At 35.6% G+C, this 19,011-nt stretch overlaps 1 protein-coding gene across 3 annotated transcripts in view; it reads left to right on the forward strand.

Annotated features, from left to right (window-relative positions):
• The window catches only part of POT1 (protection of telomeres 1), a 61,047-nt gene that overhangs the window by 29,077 nt on the left and 12,959 nt on the right, over positions 1 to 19,011 (forward strand). For all 3 annotated transcript variants that reach the window (XM_038153406.1, XM_038153408.1, XM_038153409.1), the window contains 4 exons: positions 4,877 to 5,167; positions 9,116 to 9,271; positions 15,436 to 15,596; positions 17,889 to 17,977. In XM_038153406.1, the coding sequence (XP_038009334.1) occupies positions 4,877 to 5,167; positions 9,116 to 9,271; positions 15,436 to 15,596; positions 17,889 to 17,977 (697 nt within the window). The remainder of the gene's footprint in view (positions 1 to 4,876; positions 5,168 to 9,115; positions 9,272 to 15,435; positions 15,597 to 17,888; positions 17,978 to 19,011) is intronic.

Consider the following 19,011-nt stretch of genomic DNA (forward strand, 5'->3'; position numbering starts at 1 on the left):
TCTGATTCAAACTCTTTAGATTTACAATGTAAACACATAGTCTCTTTGAGCTAAAGGATTTAATAGCCACAATATAGATGCTTATTCCTTTCTTAGATCAGTAGATTGCCAAGTGTAAGATATAGGTTTTACTAGTGAATTTCTAAGGAGCTTATCCACAGAGGAGGGGGAATCTGAGTGTCAAATATATGGAGCATGGCTTCATAACAACATAGAAGTATCGCACTCGCTTTTTTATTATCCTTACTAGCTCTGTTCTGTCTCTCTTCTTGTACATAAATCTAGTAATATTTAACATAGCATTCACTCCACTGTGTTGCTTACTTTGATCTTTAAACAATCTGCTGGTATTTCCAGGAGTAATCTTACTTTTGCATTTAGCCAGCAGTTTCCTTGTCTCTTTATGCTCTCTCCTTTAGTTTAATCCACTTAGTCCAATGAAAGTTGATTTCTTTCCTTCTTTCTACTTGATGCAATGTAGAAGGTACTGAGAGAAAGACACAGCAGAAGTATCTGCTCACTTCTTATTCCTGGGCAGCTCTAGCTGTAGCTGTCAGGTTGATAAGGATGAGGGGGGAAACTCTGGAGCTTGGATATATAACATGCTGCATGAACATTAAACTTTGGCACAATAGAGCTCCCAGATTCTTAGTGTCTTCTGAGAAAATGTGGTCCAAATATATAAACTTGGCCAAAATAAGGTTTCAGACTTTCTACTAAAAAAGATGTTGAAGAGCGTGTTGTCTTTTGCACTGCTACCCAGTTTTCAAATTCTTTTTCTGAAGAGTGGAAGGAATTAATTTTTTTTTAATAAGCAGTTAGGAGATTTTTTTTTTTTAATACAGAAAAAAACAACTTTTTTTTTTTTTCTCAGAAATGTCAGTATTAATATTGCTTTTGGTTCCCCTTCAAAAATTCAGTAAGGCATGCAGCTCACTTTGAATGGAATTTAAATTAAAAACAAGTCTTTTTCCTATAGTAAATAATGTCAGGAAATAATGACTGTAGGCAGTGATAGAGTGTCTCTGTAATTTGAAGTCTTAGCAATTTGCAAATATGATTTTCACATCAGTACTTTTGGTCAAGTTACTGGATCAGGTTTTAAATATGTGGAAAATATTCCAAAATTTTACTCTATTAGAATTTCTAAAGCAGTATCACAGTGCCTGCTGGCTTTTTAAATTACCAAACCAGAAATTATTTCAACTGGCTTAAGTATATAAACTTCTTGCATACAAGTTTTTCCACAAAATACTTATCTCTTCAGGTGAATTGAATTGGTAAATAAAATACAATGTATTGCTCATTTTCTTCTTTAATTTGTGTTGTCCATTGCTACAGGTGTTTCAGACAATCTTATTTTGCAGGCAGCAATTCATGAATGCTAGAGAATAAGCTATCACTTATGGTCCTAATATCTAAATGTGTTTATCATGTCTTCAAAAAAATAATCATTTCACTTCCATGTGACTGTCTTTGTTAGTTTTCTTTTAGGAGGTGCCTCCACATAGTTTTGGTAGTTCAGTTTTCTTCTTGTGATATTTGAACATACTCAAAATGGTTTAATTTATACTTCAAATGACTTCTCTCTTTCATTAGTGTCTCTCTGTTCATACAGCTGGCAGTACAAGTAAATCAGAATTACATTATTAAAATATAAGAAAATATAATCAGCATCCTGTATTATCCAAATTTGTTTAGACTATTTACTTAAGATGAGAAAACATTTACAAAATATAATGAAATATACCAGATGCATTCTGATGGGTTTTTTTCTGACAGGATACTTTGCTTCACACAAATATCATCAGTGACAATCATAAAAAAAATGAAATCTTCTTTCTTAGTATAAAAACATACATTAGTTTGGTACATATTGTTTCCCTAGGCATTTTTTGATATTCTGAGATGATCTGTGCCTGCAGTGGTTTCATAATAGTCCTTTGCTTCTATAATTTAACAATCAGTTTTGATGGAAAGCTACTGTGGAGATGCTATTATTCCAGCTTTATACACTACTTACTATCACACTTTTCCATTTAGTGAAATGAATAACACCATCTTCAGTAAAAAAAAAAAAAAAGTATTTTACTTGGCTGTAAAGTATTTATAAATATTTCAAGATTAGCTTTTTTTCAATAACTATATTCAGTAATTCAGTATAGGTTGTACCCCATAGAAATCACTAGAGATTATTGTCCATGCAGTTTTTTAAGGTGACATTTCACCTATAATTCTTTAGTTTACAGAAACTATGCTAAAGATTCTTGCAATATGGGTTGGAATTTACTTGCCTAGAACAAGCTAAATGCATTTTATCTGCTCCGTTTTTTGTCCTAGAGGGTATTTTTATTTAGCAACCATTATTTATTGAAATTATTTAAAATTCTCAGGGAATTTTTAAAGAGATAGCAGTCTACCCTGCTTCCCTGTTAACCCCCTGCTTCACCCTCCCCCACCAGTTTTTAAAAAAATATGTCCACGTCCTCTAGAAATGACACAAAATCTGCTGAAGGGGAAGTCATTGTCATATGCAAAAGTCCCCAATTGACTCTTTTAGAAGTTTAATTCAATTTCAAAATCGTTTGGAAAACACAACATGTTTACAGTATCAGTGCCTAACTTGACCTGAGATCTGCATGAGTGCCATAATGAAAGAACATTTTTCCATAGATTTTGTTCATTTTACACTCCAGTGATCCCTCATGACTTCAGCAATGATTTGTTTTTAAAGGACAAGCCCAGAGAATTTCTGTTGGCCATCATCTGTTTTCTGGGTCCAATTTTCCAGCTGTGAAATACTTTGTTCTGTAACCCGTTCCTCGTTTTCTTCTCTTGTTTCTTCTGTTGTTCACTAAATAATTTTGTTGAATTCTCTTTACATTTGGGAGGACTCAGTGGCTTCTCCACCTGCCTGTGCATGAGGACATCTGGTTTTGCTAAAGATCATTGGTAATTTTCTCATCATAATAGTTGAGATTTACCTTCTTACATATTTTATTTCTTTTTTTAAAATTATTATTTTATAATTGCCTCTTCCAACATTAAGGCTGATTTCAAATTCCCTGGGAGATGTCAGAAGTACAGTATGTCAGCTTCCTGAATGCTCAAAGCATGACATAAAGGATTTGGGAAAAGAGGAAAATAACTGATGGTGGAAGCCCAGGGAGACAAAGTACTTTTCTTCTGGTTTTGTGAAAGGCTTAGAGCCTTCATAGAGGAATAGAACAGAATTTTTATTAAGAAAAAATCAAGATATTTTTAAGATGATTTTAAAGAACAAATGAAGAAATAAATGAACAGGTAAATTAGAAATTAAAACACTTCAAGAAACATTTGACTTGTCAGACAGGATATGAAAAATCACAGAATTCTGTGATTCTGTGAAAAATACTCTTGAAGTATGTTTTGATACAGGATGAATAGGTAAAAGAGATGAGAGTTTTCATCCCCTCTGGATGTTACCTGTTTAGAGAAGCTATGGAACATAATGCCAGTGGTAGCAACTAAAGTAAGTCTGTGTGTTTATATTGGATAACATCTTACAGGGGAACATGTTTTTCCAGATTGTAGATAATGGGGGACAAATTGATTATGAAACCATGTATTTTCCTTATTTGTCCTTTGGCTTTTCTTGTATTTTCAATATTTAAATGTAAAGGTTAAAAGATTGAAGCTTTTGAGTGTTTCACTGAAAAAAACTTCATCCTGAATTGATGTGTCCCATTGGTCAGGTTTGAAGAATGCTCAAGTAAATCAAAGTTTGTCTTAGAGATGACCCTTAATGCATTTATGCATTATGTCAGAGTAGCAGGGATTAAAGGAGTTCTGTCACCAAGATTGAACTGCTTTGCATATGAATTTCCAAGGTCAATGAATGCCTGATTTGTTTGCTTTTTAAATTTCACCGTATTTATAAAATATAGGCCTAAATCATTGGCAGTGTTTTTGCTGTTTAGAACTTCTGACACACACTGCATGTTCTGCACTTCCCAATCAGTGGGATTTTCAACCGTTTGGAAATTGAGCACTGGGAATCCCATACGAGACTGTCTCAAAAATGCCAAGTTTGTGCATGTTACCACTTAGTTGGTGACCCCACATTATTTAGAAAGGGATGGATCAAACCAGACTGTTTCAGATTTCTGGACCATAAGTCATGCAGTGCTTTTATATAGATAAATCTATAATTGCAGGGAGCAGTAAGACTAGACTGGACCCTTGAAGGAATGCTTCAGACTTTAAATACTGTGTTTCATATGGCAGCAGGTACACAGTGGAATCAGCAGGATTCAGGAGACCTGCCAGCAGCAGGGCAATAGACATTGAATAGTTGTGATAGCTGTATTCATAATTCAAGGAATGAAAGCTCATCACTGCTTGCTTTATGGAAAACAAAGATCTCCTTGAACTGATGTATTTTTTTCAGTTCAGTAATATTAGGAAATGGGTATTGTGAGGGGCCAGAAAGAGGAATCCATAAGAACTTTGCCATTACTCTGTTGTGTAACCCCTGAAAATTAATTTCTCTCGTGCTTTAGTTTCCCTATTTATTAGAGCAATTCTGTTATGTTTCCCACACAAATATTTTCATGTGTGCAAATAAAATACTCTGCAAAGATGCTGTAGGTATAAGTGTTACAGGTCTGCCTCTTCAAAAATTTCTCATGAAGGATTATATTTCTGCTTCTACATTTTGTTTTCCTATTAATATTGATTTTACCTTTTTGTTTTGTTTTTATTGTGACTCTGTTCTCCCAGTAGAACCAAGGACAGAAATGATAAGTGGTCCATTTTCTATGCACATGATAAAGCAGAAATATATTTGTTTATCCATGCAGTACAAATGTTTTTTCTCATTCATATTTTATTACAGATCAGGGAATACAATGGACAGATGCAGGGAATTACCAGTGGGGGATTTGCATCCTTAACATTTGATGGAACTGTAGGAGCTCCAGTAGTTCCTCAAACTTCTAGCAGAGTGTACACTTTCATGGATGAAGAACAGAAAACAATAGAAGAATTACGTATTTGGGCAGCCAGCAATATTTCCATCTCTGGACCAGCAACAAAATTGTCTGATGTTCAGCCAATGCTGTTCTTTGATCTCACTTGCCAGCTGGTAGGAAAAGCAAAAGTGGATGGATCTTCTTTTCTTCTAAAGGTAGACTTCCTTTTTAAAAATAATTTTTAGGTTTATTAAGACATTGTGGTACATTTTTCAATAAAACAGACATAATAATTTAAATTCTATTATGTAGATAAATATTTTTAGTGTAAACAAATCTGTGATCCTTGGCTATTTTGTTTTTATGAAAAAACCCTAGTTGTCTTTGAAGCTGATCACCTGATTTGGTTTTTTACAGAGGTTTATTAAGATGGCATTATATAGATCATCATTTCACAAAGATTGGTAGATAAATATCACAAGATTTCTTAACCTTGAAAAATATTGTTAGTTTTAAACTGTATCCTTGTTTTCTAGTTAGCAGCATTTACTGTTTGTTTTTCTATATTTGATGGATATGGTTTGTGCATTAAGTAGCACTGCCTAAAAAGAATGAATGGATTATGTTATCATGATGGATTTCAGGTAGCTTCTTTTAGTTACACATAAGCACTCTGGGCATCAGTGCTTACTGAAAATACAAAATGCAAAGTGCCACAGAACAGGAGAGCAGATTCTAAAGGTGATCCTTAACATTAAGTAATGAAAAGGAGGTCTCCACAATATTCCTGGTTTTAGTTCAGATGTGTCAGTCTGATGTTATTCCAAGACTCTTCTTTTTTTGTACTTGATCGTTTAAACATTAGTAATGATCAAACTGTTATTTTCCACTTTGTGACTTCATAAAATTATCTATTGGTTCTACTGTAAACTGTATTGTTACAATATTTTTAGAATTAGCACTTGGCATTATTCCTTCATTGAGGCAGCAAAGATTTTTCCCATACAGAACAATGCATTACTACAGAGAAAAAAAACTTAAGTGCATGCTAGAACATATTCTGCAACTGCTACAAACATTTCCATTGAATTATACCTTGTGAAATAGATGTCAAATGAGACCCAGTAAATTTTCATGATGTTGTGGACTGTAATTAAGTTGCTCATTAATAAGTGTATCTTCAGCATTGAAGGATCTTTTGCAAGGACAGAGACAAGTGCTTTCTTAAATTACTGTTTCTTTACACACTTCTCTGTGTTGTAAGACCTGAAGTTGATTTTGTCACTTTTGTGTAGTAAAGGTGATGACTTGGGGAAATTTTAGGGTAGACTTAAGGTCTAGGTAGAAGGTAGAAGTCTGAGGTCAAATAATGGTTGATCAATTATTTAGTATAAAATATTAAATATTTAAATATGTATTACAATACATTGGACAAGCTTAAAATGCCACATTAATATTCTGTTGCTAAATTCCTCCGTTTTTCAGCAATGGCAAAATCCATTTCTGATATTAAGTGCTGGTTGTGATAGAAAAGAAACCTTTCTAAAAACTTGTCCACAGATTTCTGATTTTTTTTCTTGATTTGCTGAATTAAAAAAACCCAAACAAAACAACCAATTCAATACCAGCTCAAATTGAGTGATCATTAAATATTATTTTGTTGTATTATTTTGATTATCCATTTTATAATAATGTTTTATATTTATTTTTTCCAAGTATATCTGTTAAATTAATGGTTGATTATACTATGAAAAATTATCATTATTATAAGCATTGATCTCATGTACCTAGTGGAGAATGCTTCAAAGACAACTAAAATGAATTTCAGCAATTTTGAGCATCACCTGTAGCATAGCTTTTAAATTACACTTGATAAATTAATTCCTATTTGCACAGCAGCACAGTGGCAACATGGCATAAAGATGGTATCACTCAGCTGTTAGTGTTTTCCATTTTCTGAGAATCTTGTTATTCATATTGGGGGAGACTAAAGAACACACACTAGAAATTATTCTGTGATTTATGCCTCAGTTTTATTATTAATCTTTTCTTCCTTTCTGTCTGTCAGTTAAAGTGTGTTCATTAAGGTAAGTCATGAAATGAGCATATTGTGCTGAAGATAGAAACAGGTATTTTGTCTCTTCCCATTTCAGTGTTTTCCAGTCATGGTGATCAAATGTTACCACTAACTTTTCTTTGGCTCCAATCTATTCATGACTAGTAATAGAACAATTTGTTGTTTCTTATTCAGAATTAATTGAACCAGTTTTGGGCTTTATTTCAATATTCATTTTTGAAACCAGGATGTTTTCATTTTTAGTGTAAAGTAGAGCTTCCAGGCTCCTGAGGTAGAGAGGTTTATCTGTTTTTGTATCTGTGCAAGAAAAAACCCAAACCCAACTACTTTTGAAAGATTTTTGGTTTTTTTAAGGAACTTCAGTAGCTTATAAATTCCTCTAAATGGTGCCCTGGTGCCAGCCCTCGTCATTCCTCTGGCAAAGGACATTTTAAAACTGTCACCAGGGAGCATGCTGGTTATTTTTATCCATTTGTCAGATCATCTCTCCAGTGCAGAATTACCAGTGTACCAAGTAAAGCCAGTTGAAAAATAATGCAAAACTTCACAAATTTAAGATTCTTTACTTTGTCAGAGGGACTAAATTTGTTGCATATATGCACTAAATCTGTTTTCAAGCTGAGTTCTGGGAAAGATGTGGTAATCCAAGCAATAGACAACCTCTCTTTCAAAGGTGGTTTCATGGTGCAGGATCAGAAGATAACAGGCTTTTTTTTAATCTGTGACAGCATATACCACCTCATTATCTGGGTCCTTCAGAATATACTCTTATTTGGCAAGATAATTTGATGTCATGGGTCATTTTCACTGTGAACAGTTTCCTTTTATCTCTTGATTCTGGATGTGTATTCTGTGTTATTCCTAGCGCATTTATACATGGCTCTGCTGATTCTTAGATCTTTTCCTGTGGGTCTGTTGATCCAAAGCAGTTAAGCATAAGGGGTAGAAATCCTTTAAAAATTAGGCTTTAGTGTCACATTTAGTGTCTGTTTTTCTTGCCCTCTGCATTGCATAACTCATGGGACAAAGCACCTTGGAATCACAAACTGTCTGAAAATTGGAAAATAGGTTCTTCTGTTGAATCTGTATGTATCCTGTGAAATCCTATGAAAAGCAGAATTTCAGAAGTCCAAATGCTTCTAGATTTTTGTTTTACTATGCCAGCATATCAAACAATTATTTTTGAATATTTGAGAAGAGTGTATCTTCAGAAACTCAAGAAACCATAGTTTACAGAATAATGTTTGGCTTAAGAAGTCAGATTTTGGTTTCAAGGTATTAAGCCTGTCAGTAAACTTACCTTTTTACAACACTTTGATAGCTGAAAAATAACTACTGATATTTCAGTACTTGGAGTGTATCAAGGATTTAGCTTTAGGCAAACAAGTTTTAAAATCCTTGTTAAAAATATAGGTTAAGTACTGATGTTTTTCTAATATGTTCTGGATAACTAGCAGTGTATACTGCTGTAGGAGATCATCAGTAATTAAATCAATTTATGCTGTATATGCATATGCAATATAGGTATATACACTCAGTATTCACATACTGTAGCTGGAGTGGTTAAAAACCCTTATAGAAGGATTAAAATATCAAGTACAGATAGTTCAGCATATGATGAATTCTGATAGTTGTGACAGCTGCCCCTGAGATTGTCTCAGCTGGTCAGAGCATGGTGCTGAGAGCCACCAAGGTGGAGGGTTCAATCCCCGTGTGGACCATTCACTTCAGAGTTAAATTTGATCATCTTTGTGGGTCCCTTCCAGCTCAGAATATTGTGTCATTCTGTGCTGGATAAGCAGTTGAGGTTTTGCTAGAGCTTTTCTTTTTCTTTTTTATTTAAATATTAACAAATTCCAGGTCTTAGCACTTGATTATGTTCTCTGTAGAGGTTATTTTATGCTCTGTAAGCAGTAATAAGTTAAAAAATCTCATAAGGTCAAATTCAAGTATTTTAAGGACTTTTAGACTGAGACTACAACTAAGATCTCTTGTTGTTAATAATTTTTAATCAAACAAAATATTTAAAAAGTTATTTAAAGTCTGAATCTAAAGTATTCTGAGCACATTGAAATTTGCATTGCAGGTTTGGGATGGCACTAAATGTCCTTACCCCACATGGAAGGTGCCTGTGGAAGCAAAAGACCTGGAAGGAGAAAAAGCTCTTCTTCATCAGCTGAGAAATCTAGCAGTGGACATTCTGGTCTATGATAATCATGTACAACTGGCAGAATCACTTAAGGTAATGCTTAGTTTGGTATTTCACTCTCTTTTTGTGGCCTGTTTTCTGGTTAGAAATCACTTCAGAGAATGCATCAATTCAGTTCTGCTGTAATTAGTTTCATGTGCCTTTTTATCTTTCACGGTATTTCCCATACCTTTTATTTGAATGCAAAACTTCTTCAACATGTGTTAAACAGGCTCATTACCCAGAAATTTCCATGAAAAAATTCTTCAAATTAAGCACTTTCCAGACACTGCAATATAATAGATAATACAGTGAAAACAATGCACTCAGAAAATGTATACTGTGCTTTAGAATTATTTTTAAATGAGACAATGCAGTTTTAAACATGTAGTCCTGTTAAAGACTTTTCATTCTTAAGTCAAGAGAAGATTTTCTGTTCTATAAGCTTCTGCAGTTTGCAGTGCAATCTTCATTTAGTAGGTCAGTAATGTTGATTTGCTTAGATAGAGAAAACAACAACATAATTAAAGATCAGATCTGCAGCAATACTGCCATCTTGCTTCTGAATACAGGAACTTGGCAAAGAATGCATCTTTCATTTCATGCCTTGTCCTCTACACTCAATATCATTTTTAAGAAAACATTTTACCAGAAAATAAAGATAAGTGATAACCCTTTTGTACCCTGGGTCTATCAGCAGACATGAAATCATTTTGATAAATTAACACCCATTCATAAGTAACTTACAGATAGCAAAATAAGTCTAAGAATTTGTGTAAGAATTCATAACAAAACTGACAGAAGTATTTCATTACTTTCAAGTTCTTGTCCAGAATTTTTCTCTTGCTAACTGGTGTAAAAGAACCAATTTTCTAGTGAAAGGGTATGTTTAATATGAAGGAAAAAAGTATTTTAATATTAATAAAACATATTTTCTTGATTAGCTGATAATACTGCCTTTATTATTCTCACCCATTAATATTCAGGAATTGAATCACAGTATATATTGAGTATGTGACACATGGGATGTCTTCATACTCACTCTCAGTTTTTTTACTTCCTATCCACTTGCACTTTCACATTTCTGAAGCATTTTTATCTTTGCTGGATACTGCACTGTGTAGTAGAAGGTTTAATAATTTCAAAGGAAATTGTTAAGTAACGCCCCTTGACCTCTTGTGGGTGTTTTTGTCCCTCTGGCTATGTCCAGAGTTGCATTAGTTTCAGTCATGCAAGCTGTAGAAGTTTCAAATGAGATAATTTTTGTACACCACCTTCTAGTTGCTTGTCTTAGTAGAGTTATCAAAAAAAAAAAGGGCTGGTATGCTGACAACTAAATTTCAGAAATATTTACTGATTTCAGATTGCAACATGTAGGATTAATTGTATTTCATAGAATAATTTTTATCTCTATGTATATACACACATACATATTATAAAACTTGGCAGGAACTCTCCCTAAAATAGAGGGGGGGGGGGGTTAAAGGCTTTTAAATACTAGTGAAAATTATGTCATATCCTAAAAAAGTATAATCCAAATATGTATGATATTTTATTGAGTTCAGGATCTTGTTATGCAAAGGTTTTTTTTTAATTAATTTTTGTAGCTGTATAGAGCTGTCAAGTGTTTAGTGTATCCATATACACCTTCCCAAGTGTGATTAAATATTTTGCCAGTTTGTGGTCTCAGAAACAATAAAAAGTGCACTATTTTTCAATCTTCTTTTCTATACTTAGCACGAGCTTAGAGTGGCCTTTTTTAATGTAAATTGTTACAGAATTGTTAGGTAACACTCTTGCCTGTTGTTGTCATTTTTCAATCTACCTTTCTGTACTTAGCACTAGCTTAGAGTGGCCTTTTTTAATGTAAATCGTTACAGAATTGTTAGGTTACACTCTTGCCTGTTGTTGTGTACCACTTGCAATGACAGTTTCAGCTTGGAAGTGATGTTTTATGTAGGAGCAATCTGTTTTACACAACCTTGATAACAAGAAGGGCAGATTTATAAAAACCTTGAAATACATGTTCTTATTTTAAAATTGTATCTTTAAGCACATGTTCAGACAAGGAAGCTCTGAGTAAATACTGCACACCAGAGGAAGTGGGTAATATATTATGAGGAATTTTTGGCAAATCCTGGAGCACAGTGTCAGGGAAATTGCTGCCAGAGTTTGTTAAAAACTTTAGATCATCTGCCCAGAGAATACTGAAGATATGAGCACTTTATCTCATTTTCTAAGACAAACAATACTTAAAATGCTCAATGGAGAGAACTTTAGTTAAAGGTGTGTTGCAGGTATGTTGCAGTTGATATTGTAAGTAGACTTTTTCCCCTCTATATTTACTGGCCTTCCTGTCCTGGGGGGCAAGACTGTGGCTTTTCAGCAACACAAAAAGAATTTTCAGAAATCTCATTTCTGAAGCAAATTATTACTTGGGGCAAGACCTACAGCTCAGCAAAGAAAACAATGTTCACTGCTTTTGCTTGAATTTCCCTCTTCCTCTGGCAATGTACCTGTAGTAGGTGAGGCTTTCTCATTACTGTAGGAGCCCCAGCCTACAGCTGTCTGCAGTACAGTTGTTCCACATTCTTTAGCCTTCTGCCAGTTTTCCAGAACTTCTCAGGGTTCACTGACTTAGCCATGCAGTTTGGGAGTAGGTCTATGACATGAGTTTTTCCACCTGGTGCATTTTGCTTGGGTGGTAAGCACCCAGGTGAGTGGGTGGTCAGCACAGCAGGGGTCTGCAGTTGGTCAGAGATTTCCTTATTTCTGTCTTTCACTCAATATGTGATCCAGTCCATTCCTCTTCTGGCTTGATGCCATCAATTCTGTGTTGCCATCCATATTATGGATAGTACAATTAAAACAATTAACCTTGAGCACACATACGAGTCCTGGTCCATAGTTTCACAGTATTTCCTCTGTGTTACATATCTGCAGATGTAGAATTTGTCTATTTTCAGCTGTTTCTCCCACCATATCATGCCATGTCTTTCATGATAGTAGTTTGGACTAAGAAGTTTGCTTTCCCAGTGCCAGAGTCACATTTTCAACATACAACTCAAATGAGTTACTACATGGCTGCAGTATCTAGCTTCATGTTTTTCAGACCTAGGTAACATTCCTTTGACATGTGAGTTGTATTCTCCCCACTTCTGTCTTTTTACTCATTGAAAAGGGAAAAAGCCCAAAAGAAAAAACCCAAGACCCACTCTTGAGTCCTTCAATCTCTTAAATGGATTGAAGTTGGTATTTCTTACTGCCCAAATGTCATGTATAGGCTTTGTCTCATTTGCAGAAAGTTGTGCACTATTTACTCAGTAAAATTAGACGGTGCAATAAAAAGGATGACAAAGAAATAACCACTGAACATAAAATATAGACAAAAAAATAAGTACAGGTGAATTTGTTAGGTGATTCCTGTAGATAAAAACAGATTCTTGTGTGCCTTTTTTGGACAAACATGAATATTTACCTGCAGTGACACATGATGTGGTGAATTCACTGAATTCCAGAGTGACTGTGAACACACTATATGTTTTGAAATAATCATGAGAATTTCCAGTGCTAAAAAGTTGTTCTAGTTAACTGTAAGGAGCTGCATATATGACTTCTGCATTTCAGTTCTCTCTAGCCTTAGTATGTATTCTTGAAATAATAATATTTGAATTAGACTGAAAATAGGGTATTAGTATATTTTATGTTACTACAAGAAATGTTTTTATTCACTTTTATTTCACTTCTAAGTGAACTTCCTCAAAAATGAGGTAGGTCATAAGCTGAACTGCTGTAAAGTCAAGTGAGGAGCTGAGTTTGTAGATTTTAGTGATGGCTCTGTGAATCAGGGTGGTTAATTTAATTTCTTCTGAGTCAGAATACAGAGAGCTGTATATGTACATAAAGAGCTGGGTCTGCAGGCATTGTGTAAACAGAAATCCAGTAACATTTTTATCCACAGCAGGCACACTTGCTCTGTGCTGTTAACTGTAAGCAAGGCTGCCTCCCAAAGGAATCCAGGGAAGCAGCATGCTGTCCACCCAGGCATCTCTGCACTGGCATTCAGAACCTTACTGACATTTTCAGTGTTTGGCAATGCTGATTATTATGCATTTCTTTTTTGTAGTTCAAAGTGATATTAGAATATATAAAATTTAACGTGTTATATAAAATATAACATTTTCAGAACAGGATCCAATAAAAGTTTAGAAGGTTATTTTTTAGTCATGATAAGTGTTGTAAAGTTAATGTTGCACTAAAACTTGTAGTTCAGTTAACTTTTTGTGTGAATTTCAGCTCACAAATTTAGAAGGCAGATGCAGCATTTTATATTTTTGGCTTCTGAGTTCTCCTCTCCAGCATTTAGTTTTTTGTGTTTGTACATAGAGAAGATACTAATTTTTTATATACTATCTTTTTAAAAAAGAAATTTGTCAATTAGAATCAACTTTTTCCTGCTTATATGCAAGTTACTCTTGGCAGTAGGGAAGTAGTTTGTGTTTTATTTACGCAAGGTTATTCCATAAGCAGAACTTAGGTAAGAACTTTTTAAGAAACTTTCTCCAAAAGCATTTGTCATAGTCATTAGATTAGTCTTATCATGTGAGTGTCCTTTGCTTTTTTGGATATTCATAATTAAGTGAAATCAGTATCTGGAAAGGAAAAAAAGATTATCTTTGGATAAGCCTCTTAACTGCCATCTAAATGCACAAACTGTCCTGGTGGTGCTTTGAATGAACAGAATGATCAGCCTACTAACAGTGCACATCAATTAAAAGTCTGGTAAGAGCTCCGTGCCAGAAGCAAAATAGGTTCAGGCTGAAGTGCACTTTTTATGTCCCTGCTGCCTTAATTGGAAAATATGCTGCCTTTTTCATGTGTGATTATTGTTTAAAAGAGCAGTTTGATACCAGCATTATGTAGTCATAGTTTGCTCCTTGATACAGGGGAGGATTCTAGACAGGTTGCTGCTCCATCTGCTTTTATGCATATATACATGTGTTTAAAAGTGTTGTAGTATGACATGACCAGTCCAATCAAATAGGAATACTTTTTCAGTTTCCACTGATTAAAGTTGGATCTCAAGCTGAAATATGACTTAATAAATGGACTGCTGTAATATTAATTTTAGTTAAAGTAAATTTAAAATAATTTGTCATTTCTGCCAGGCTATTTAAAAGATGTTTATAAATAATATAAAACCAGGTCATTGAGTGTTTGTAGCTTCAGTCATCCAGCTGTCATCTGTATCACAGTTCATATTTAAAAAAATATTTGGTAACTGTGTAATTGAGTCTCCATTTTATCTGCCTTTAGATCATTGGGCTTGGTTTTAGTTAGTTGTTTGGGTGTGTGGGTTTTCTTTGGGGGATAATGGGAGTGGTATTTTGAAGTAAAACCAAACTTACAGAGATGTGTTCAATGTTCACCACTCCATAGCTTTCTTTTTAATAGGTGCTTGTATAAGTTAGCTTAAGTCTGTTTGTGTAACTTGACAAAGATCTTTCAGAAAACACAAAATCATTCTAAGCAAATTAAGAAACACATTCTCCATGAAGCTGAGGGGATCTAACAGAGATAGGAAAAGTGCCAAGATCTTTCCATTTCTAGCATACTGTCTTTTGTCCTGGTGCTAAAAAAATGTTGTCTGTAATGTAAGGGTAAGATATGATGGAGAAATCTGAGTAAACTGATATGTTTGCATGTACATGTAAACATAGTCACAATGATGAGCAGATCACTTGCTAAATGTGATCATTCCCAGGACAAATCACAGGATGTCAGTCTCTGTCGGGCTGTGTTGGGAGTATAAAAGGCAAATTGTGCCCTCGGGAAAGGAATGTATTGACGCCTTTGGTCTGTCTTCTGAAGTGTGTTTGAGAATTAGATTTACTAAGAAGGCTTATTGTGGTTCTGAATCACCCTTTGCTGCCAGTAACATTTCCTGATAAAGCAAAACAAACAGATCACACGGAGAGCTTTTGCAGTTTCCATACCTGAACATACTTAAAGCCCAGCTGGAAACAACCCTGAGAAGTCTGCTCTAGTTGACTCTGCTTTGGGCACAAGAGTTGAACGAGGTAATCACCAGAGGTCGCTGCCAGCTTCAGCTGTTCTGTGGTTCAGTTAAAACAGAGAAGAAACTTCATGAGCACTAGAATTCCCCATGTAAATAACTATCTTTGTGTTATCAGTGTGGGTTTTTCCTTTCCTTTCAGATTGGAAGTTTTCTGAGAATTTACAGTATTCATGCGAAACAAGCAAGTGCTGACAATGAAGATGTCTCACATATGGAATTTCATCTTCATGGTGGCACCTGTTATGGTCGAGGAATAGGAGTCTTGCCAGAAAGTAACCCAGATGTTAAGGAACTAAAAGAGTAAGTATTATGTGTAAATGTTTGGTTTTCTCTAAATCATTCTTGAAAACTCTAGGTTGATGTAACAGCTGTACAGTTTAGAATTGTAAATGTTTCTAAGAATCAGAAACTCCAAAACAGAATATGTCTTTAGCACCACTAAGATGAGAAGTATTTGGAGGGATAGGTAAATAAAGGCAATTTTTTTTCAAATGTAAAATACATTAGGGATCAAGATTTCAGTTTTAATTAGCTTAATTCTAATTATGCACATTTTAAATCTGTGCGTATATGCTACTTGAAAGTGGTGAGATTTAAAGGTGTTCACAATTAAGCAAATAATTTACATTCTTTACTAAACTGTCTTGTAAGGAATCCAAATCCTTTAGGTTGAACAAGACCTTTAAGATCATCAAGTTCAAATGTAAGCCTTGTCCAAGTGCCTCACTAAACTGTGTCTCTAAGTGCCACATCTGCATGACTTTAAAACGCCTCCAGGGATGACTCTTGCCTGAGCTGCTTTGTCAAATGCTTGGCCACCCTTTCTGTGAAGAAATTTTTCTTGATATCTAATGTAAGCCTCCCCAGGCACAACTTGAAGCCTTTTCCTCTCCTTCTGTCACTTGTTGCCTGGAGAAGAGGCTGACCCCACCTCAATACAACTTCCTGTCTCCTTGTTGTAGACATAAGTGTTAAGTCTCCCCTGAGTTTCCTCTCCTCCAAGCTAAACCATCCCAACTCCCTCAGCTGCTCCTCACCGGACTTGTGCTCCAGCCCCTTCCCCAGGTCCTTTTTGGCTGAGCCTCTTTGCAGCAACTCTGCCTCAGCATGTAGAGCTGCATGGTTGTTGTGACCCAAGTGCATTTCATCTTGTTCAACCTCATACACTTGGCCTTGGCCATCAGTCCAGCCTGTCCAGAGTGCTCTGCAGAGCCTACCCACACTCCAACAGGCCAACACTCCTGCTCAGCTTGGGGTCATCTGCAAATTTACTGAGGGTGCCGTGCCCTCAGTCACCTTGTCCTCATCATTGGTTTAGATACTGAACAGAACTGGCCCCAGTACTGAGCCCTGGGGAACACCATCTGTGAGTTGCCACCAGCTGGAGGTAACTCCATTCTCCACCACTCTCTGGGCCTAGCCATCCAGCCAAATATGCACCTGTCCCAGCCATGACAGCCAGTTGCTGTGGGAGAATGCTATGGGAAACGGTGTGAAAGGCTTTGCTAAGGTCCAGGTAAACTGCATGCCCAGCTGTTTCCTCATCCACTAAGCAGGTCAGTTTGTCATAAAAGGAGATGGAGTTGGTCAAGTAGGACGTGTCTCATAAACCCTTGCTGGCTGTGTCTGATCCCCTGGGTGTCCTTCATGTGCTACATGATGGCACACAGGGTGATCGGTTCCATGACCTCCAGCACTGAGCTCAGGCTGACAGGCCTGTAGCTCCCTGGATTGCCCCTCTGACCTTTCTCTGCATTCTACTGGGACTCCCTCACTTATCCAGGACTGCTGATAAATAATAGAAAGTGGCTTTTTGAGCACTTGTGCCAGCTCCCTCAATATCCATGGGTGGATCCTAGCCAGCCCCTTAAACCTGTGCATGTGGTGTAGCAGGTCAGTGACCATTTGCTCTTAGATTATAGAGACTTCATTCTGCTACCCATCCTTGTCTCCCAGCTCAGGAGTCTAGGCTTAGAGAATAATTTGGCTTATTTTTAAGATGGAGGTAAGGAAGGCATGAAGTACATTGGCCTTTGCCACTGTTTCCCCCCACATCCATTAAAGAATGGAGATTCTCCTTAGCCCTCCTTTTGTTGATGTATTTGGAGAAGCTATTTTTGTTGTCTCATACAGCAGTAGCCATATTAAGTTCTAGTCAGATTTTGGCATTTCTGATTTTCTGCCTGCATGAAATCCTTGTAGTCCTGCGAGTGATCTGCCCCTTCTTCTAAACATTATAAACTTTTTTTTTTCCTTAGGAAAGGCCAAGTAACCAAAGTCCATATTCCATTATCAGGAATTCTGTTTCTAGTAGTACATATTTCTTTTGGCACTATTTTGTGTTTAGTGTTCCAGGAGTGATTTGGAAAATGTCTTGTCTGCATCATTAATATAATCTTCTGAAAATTCTGGTTCAGTTGAGTTTTATATCTCTGCTGGAACATTTATGTCTGAACATTATACCTGTGTTTTGATAATAAATAGGTTTCATATAAGTGTCTATGTAATCCCATATATATATGTGTGTGTGTGTGTATGATGATAGATAAAAGATTTCTCTAGATTATAAAATATTTTGCCATTTATGTTTAGATTCTTAGAATCTGTTACTCTGACAGAGAGTCAGAATATGGAAAGCGTGTGTTCAATGGACATAGACAGCACTTTTGGCAATGTTACAGGTAAGAGCAACTGAAAGCAGATTTGCTCTTTCTTCTTATATATATGTATGGTCAAGATAAGGTCACAGCTACTGCTTCTCTATGTGTGTAATGCTACTTTCACATTCAAAGCCCTACAGAATTCGTTCAGTTTATTAGACTGGAAATTTACATTACTCTTTCTTGTCTTCCAGCACAAGCATTTCATATTACATGGAAAGATACTTTTGTAGGAGTTAGTGAATAAATTCTTAAACACAGATGGTGTTCTTAATCATACTGTATTAGACCACAAAGCAGAGTTATGTAAGTGCTTCCCTCTAAAAGGCGATTCTGCAGGGACAGGCACTAAAAATGCTGCTAAACAGCTGCCTGTTGAGGAGCCCTTCTTAAGCTGTTGGACGGAAAGTTGTGTCAGTGGCAGAGATGTAAGGTGCACTTCCATGGAACAGTGGTATCTTATAGACAGTTCTACAGACCCCATATTATTTTCTGAATGGTATTTTTATCCCAGGAGAAGTATAACTAAAAGGGAATTAAACTCTAAAGATGGTTTGACATAGTCTGTATCTTTGCTCCTAGCTTTTAAAAATCTGTGTTACTCAGCTATTATTAATATAAAAACATAAGACATTTCTAAAAGGATGCAAAAGTTAAGAATAAATAAATGCTTCATGTCCAGTCCATAAATGGAAATAAAGATAAAATTGTGTGCCTATTTACTGCACTCTGTGTGTGTAGTAGAGGTTGTTCAGAGGGGGGACCAGGCAATCTGTATTGGTCTTAGAATAATGTATTTATGTTCTTGTCCAGAAGGATCACAGAGGATGAATACAATTTATGTCAGCAGATAATTCACAGTATACTTCTGAAAAGTGTTCACTTTCATAAGCATTCCTATTTAATGTATATGCTAACTTCCCCTCTAATATATTAACTCTTGATGTGCAATGTCTGTCCCCTCTTACTTTTGCTTCTTTTTTTTTTTGTTGTTGTTGTATTGTTTTCATACACTATGGGGATTTTCATTTTCATGTGTTCAGCTTTTAGGTTTG

This window comes from Motacilla alba, chromosome 1A (genome assembly GCF_015832195.1).
Source record: "Motacilla alba alba isolate MOTALB_02 chromosome 1A, Motacilla_alba_V1.0_pri, whole genome shotgun sequence".
NCBI classification, from domain to species: domain Eukaryota; kingdom Metazoa; phylum Chordata; class Aves; order Passeriformes; family Motacillidae; genus Motacilla; species Motacilla alba.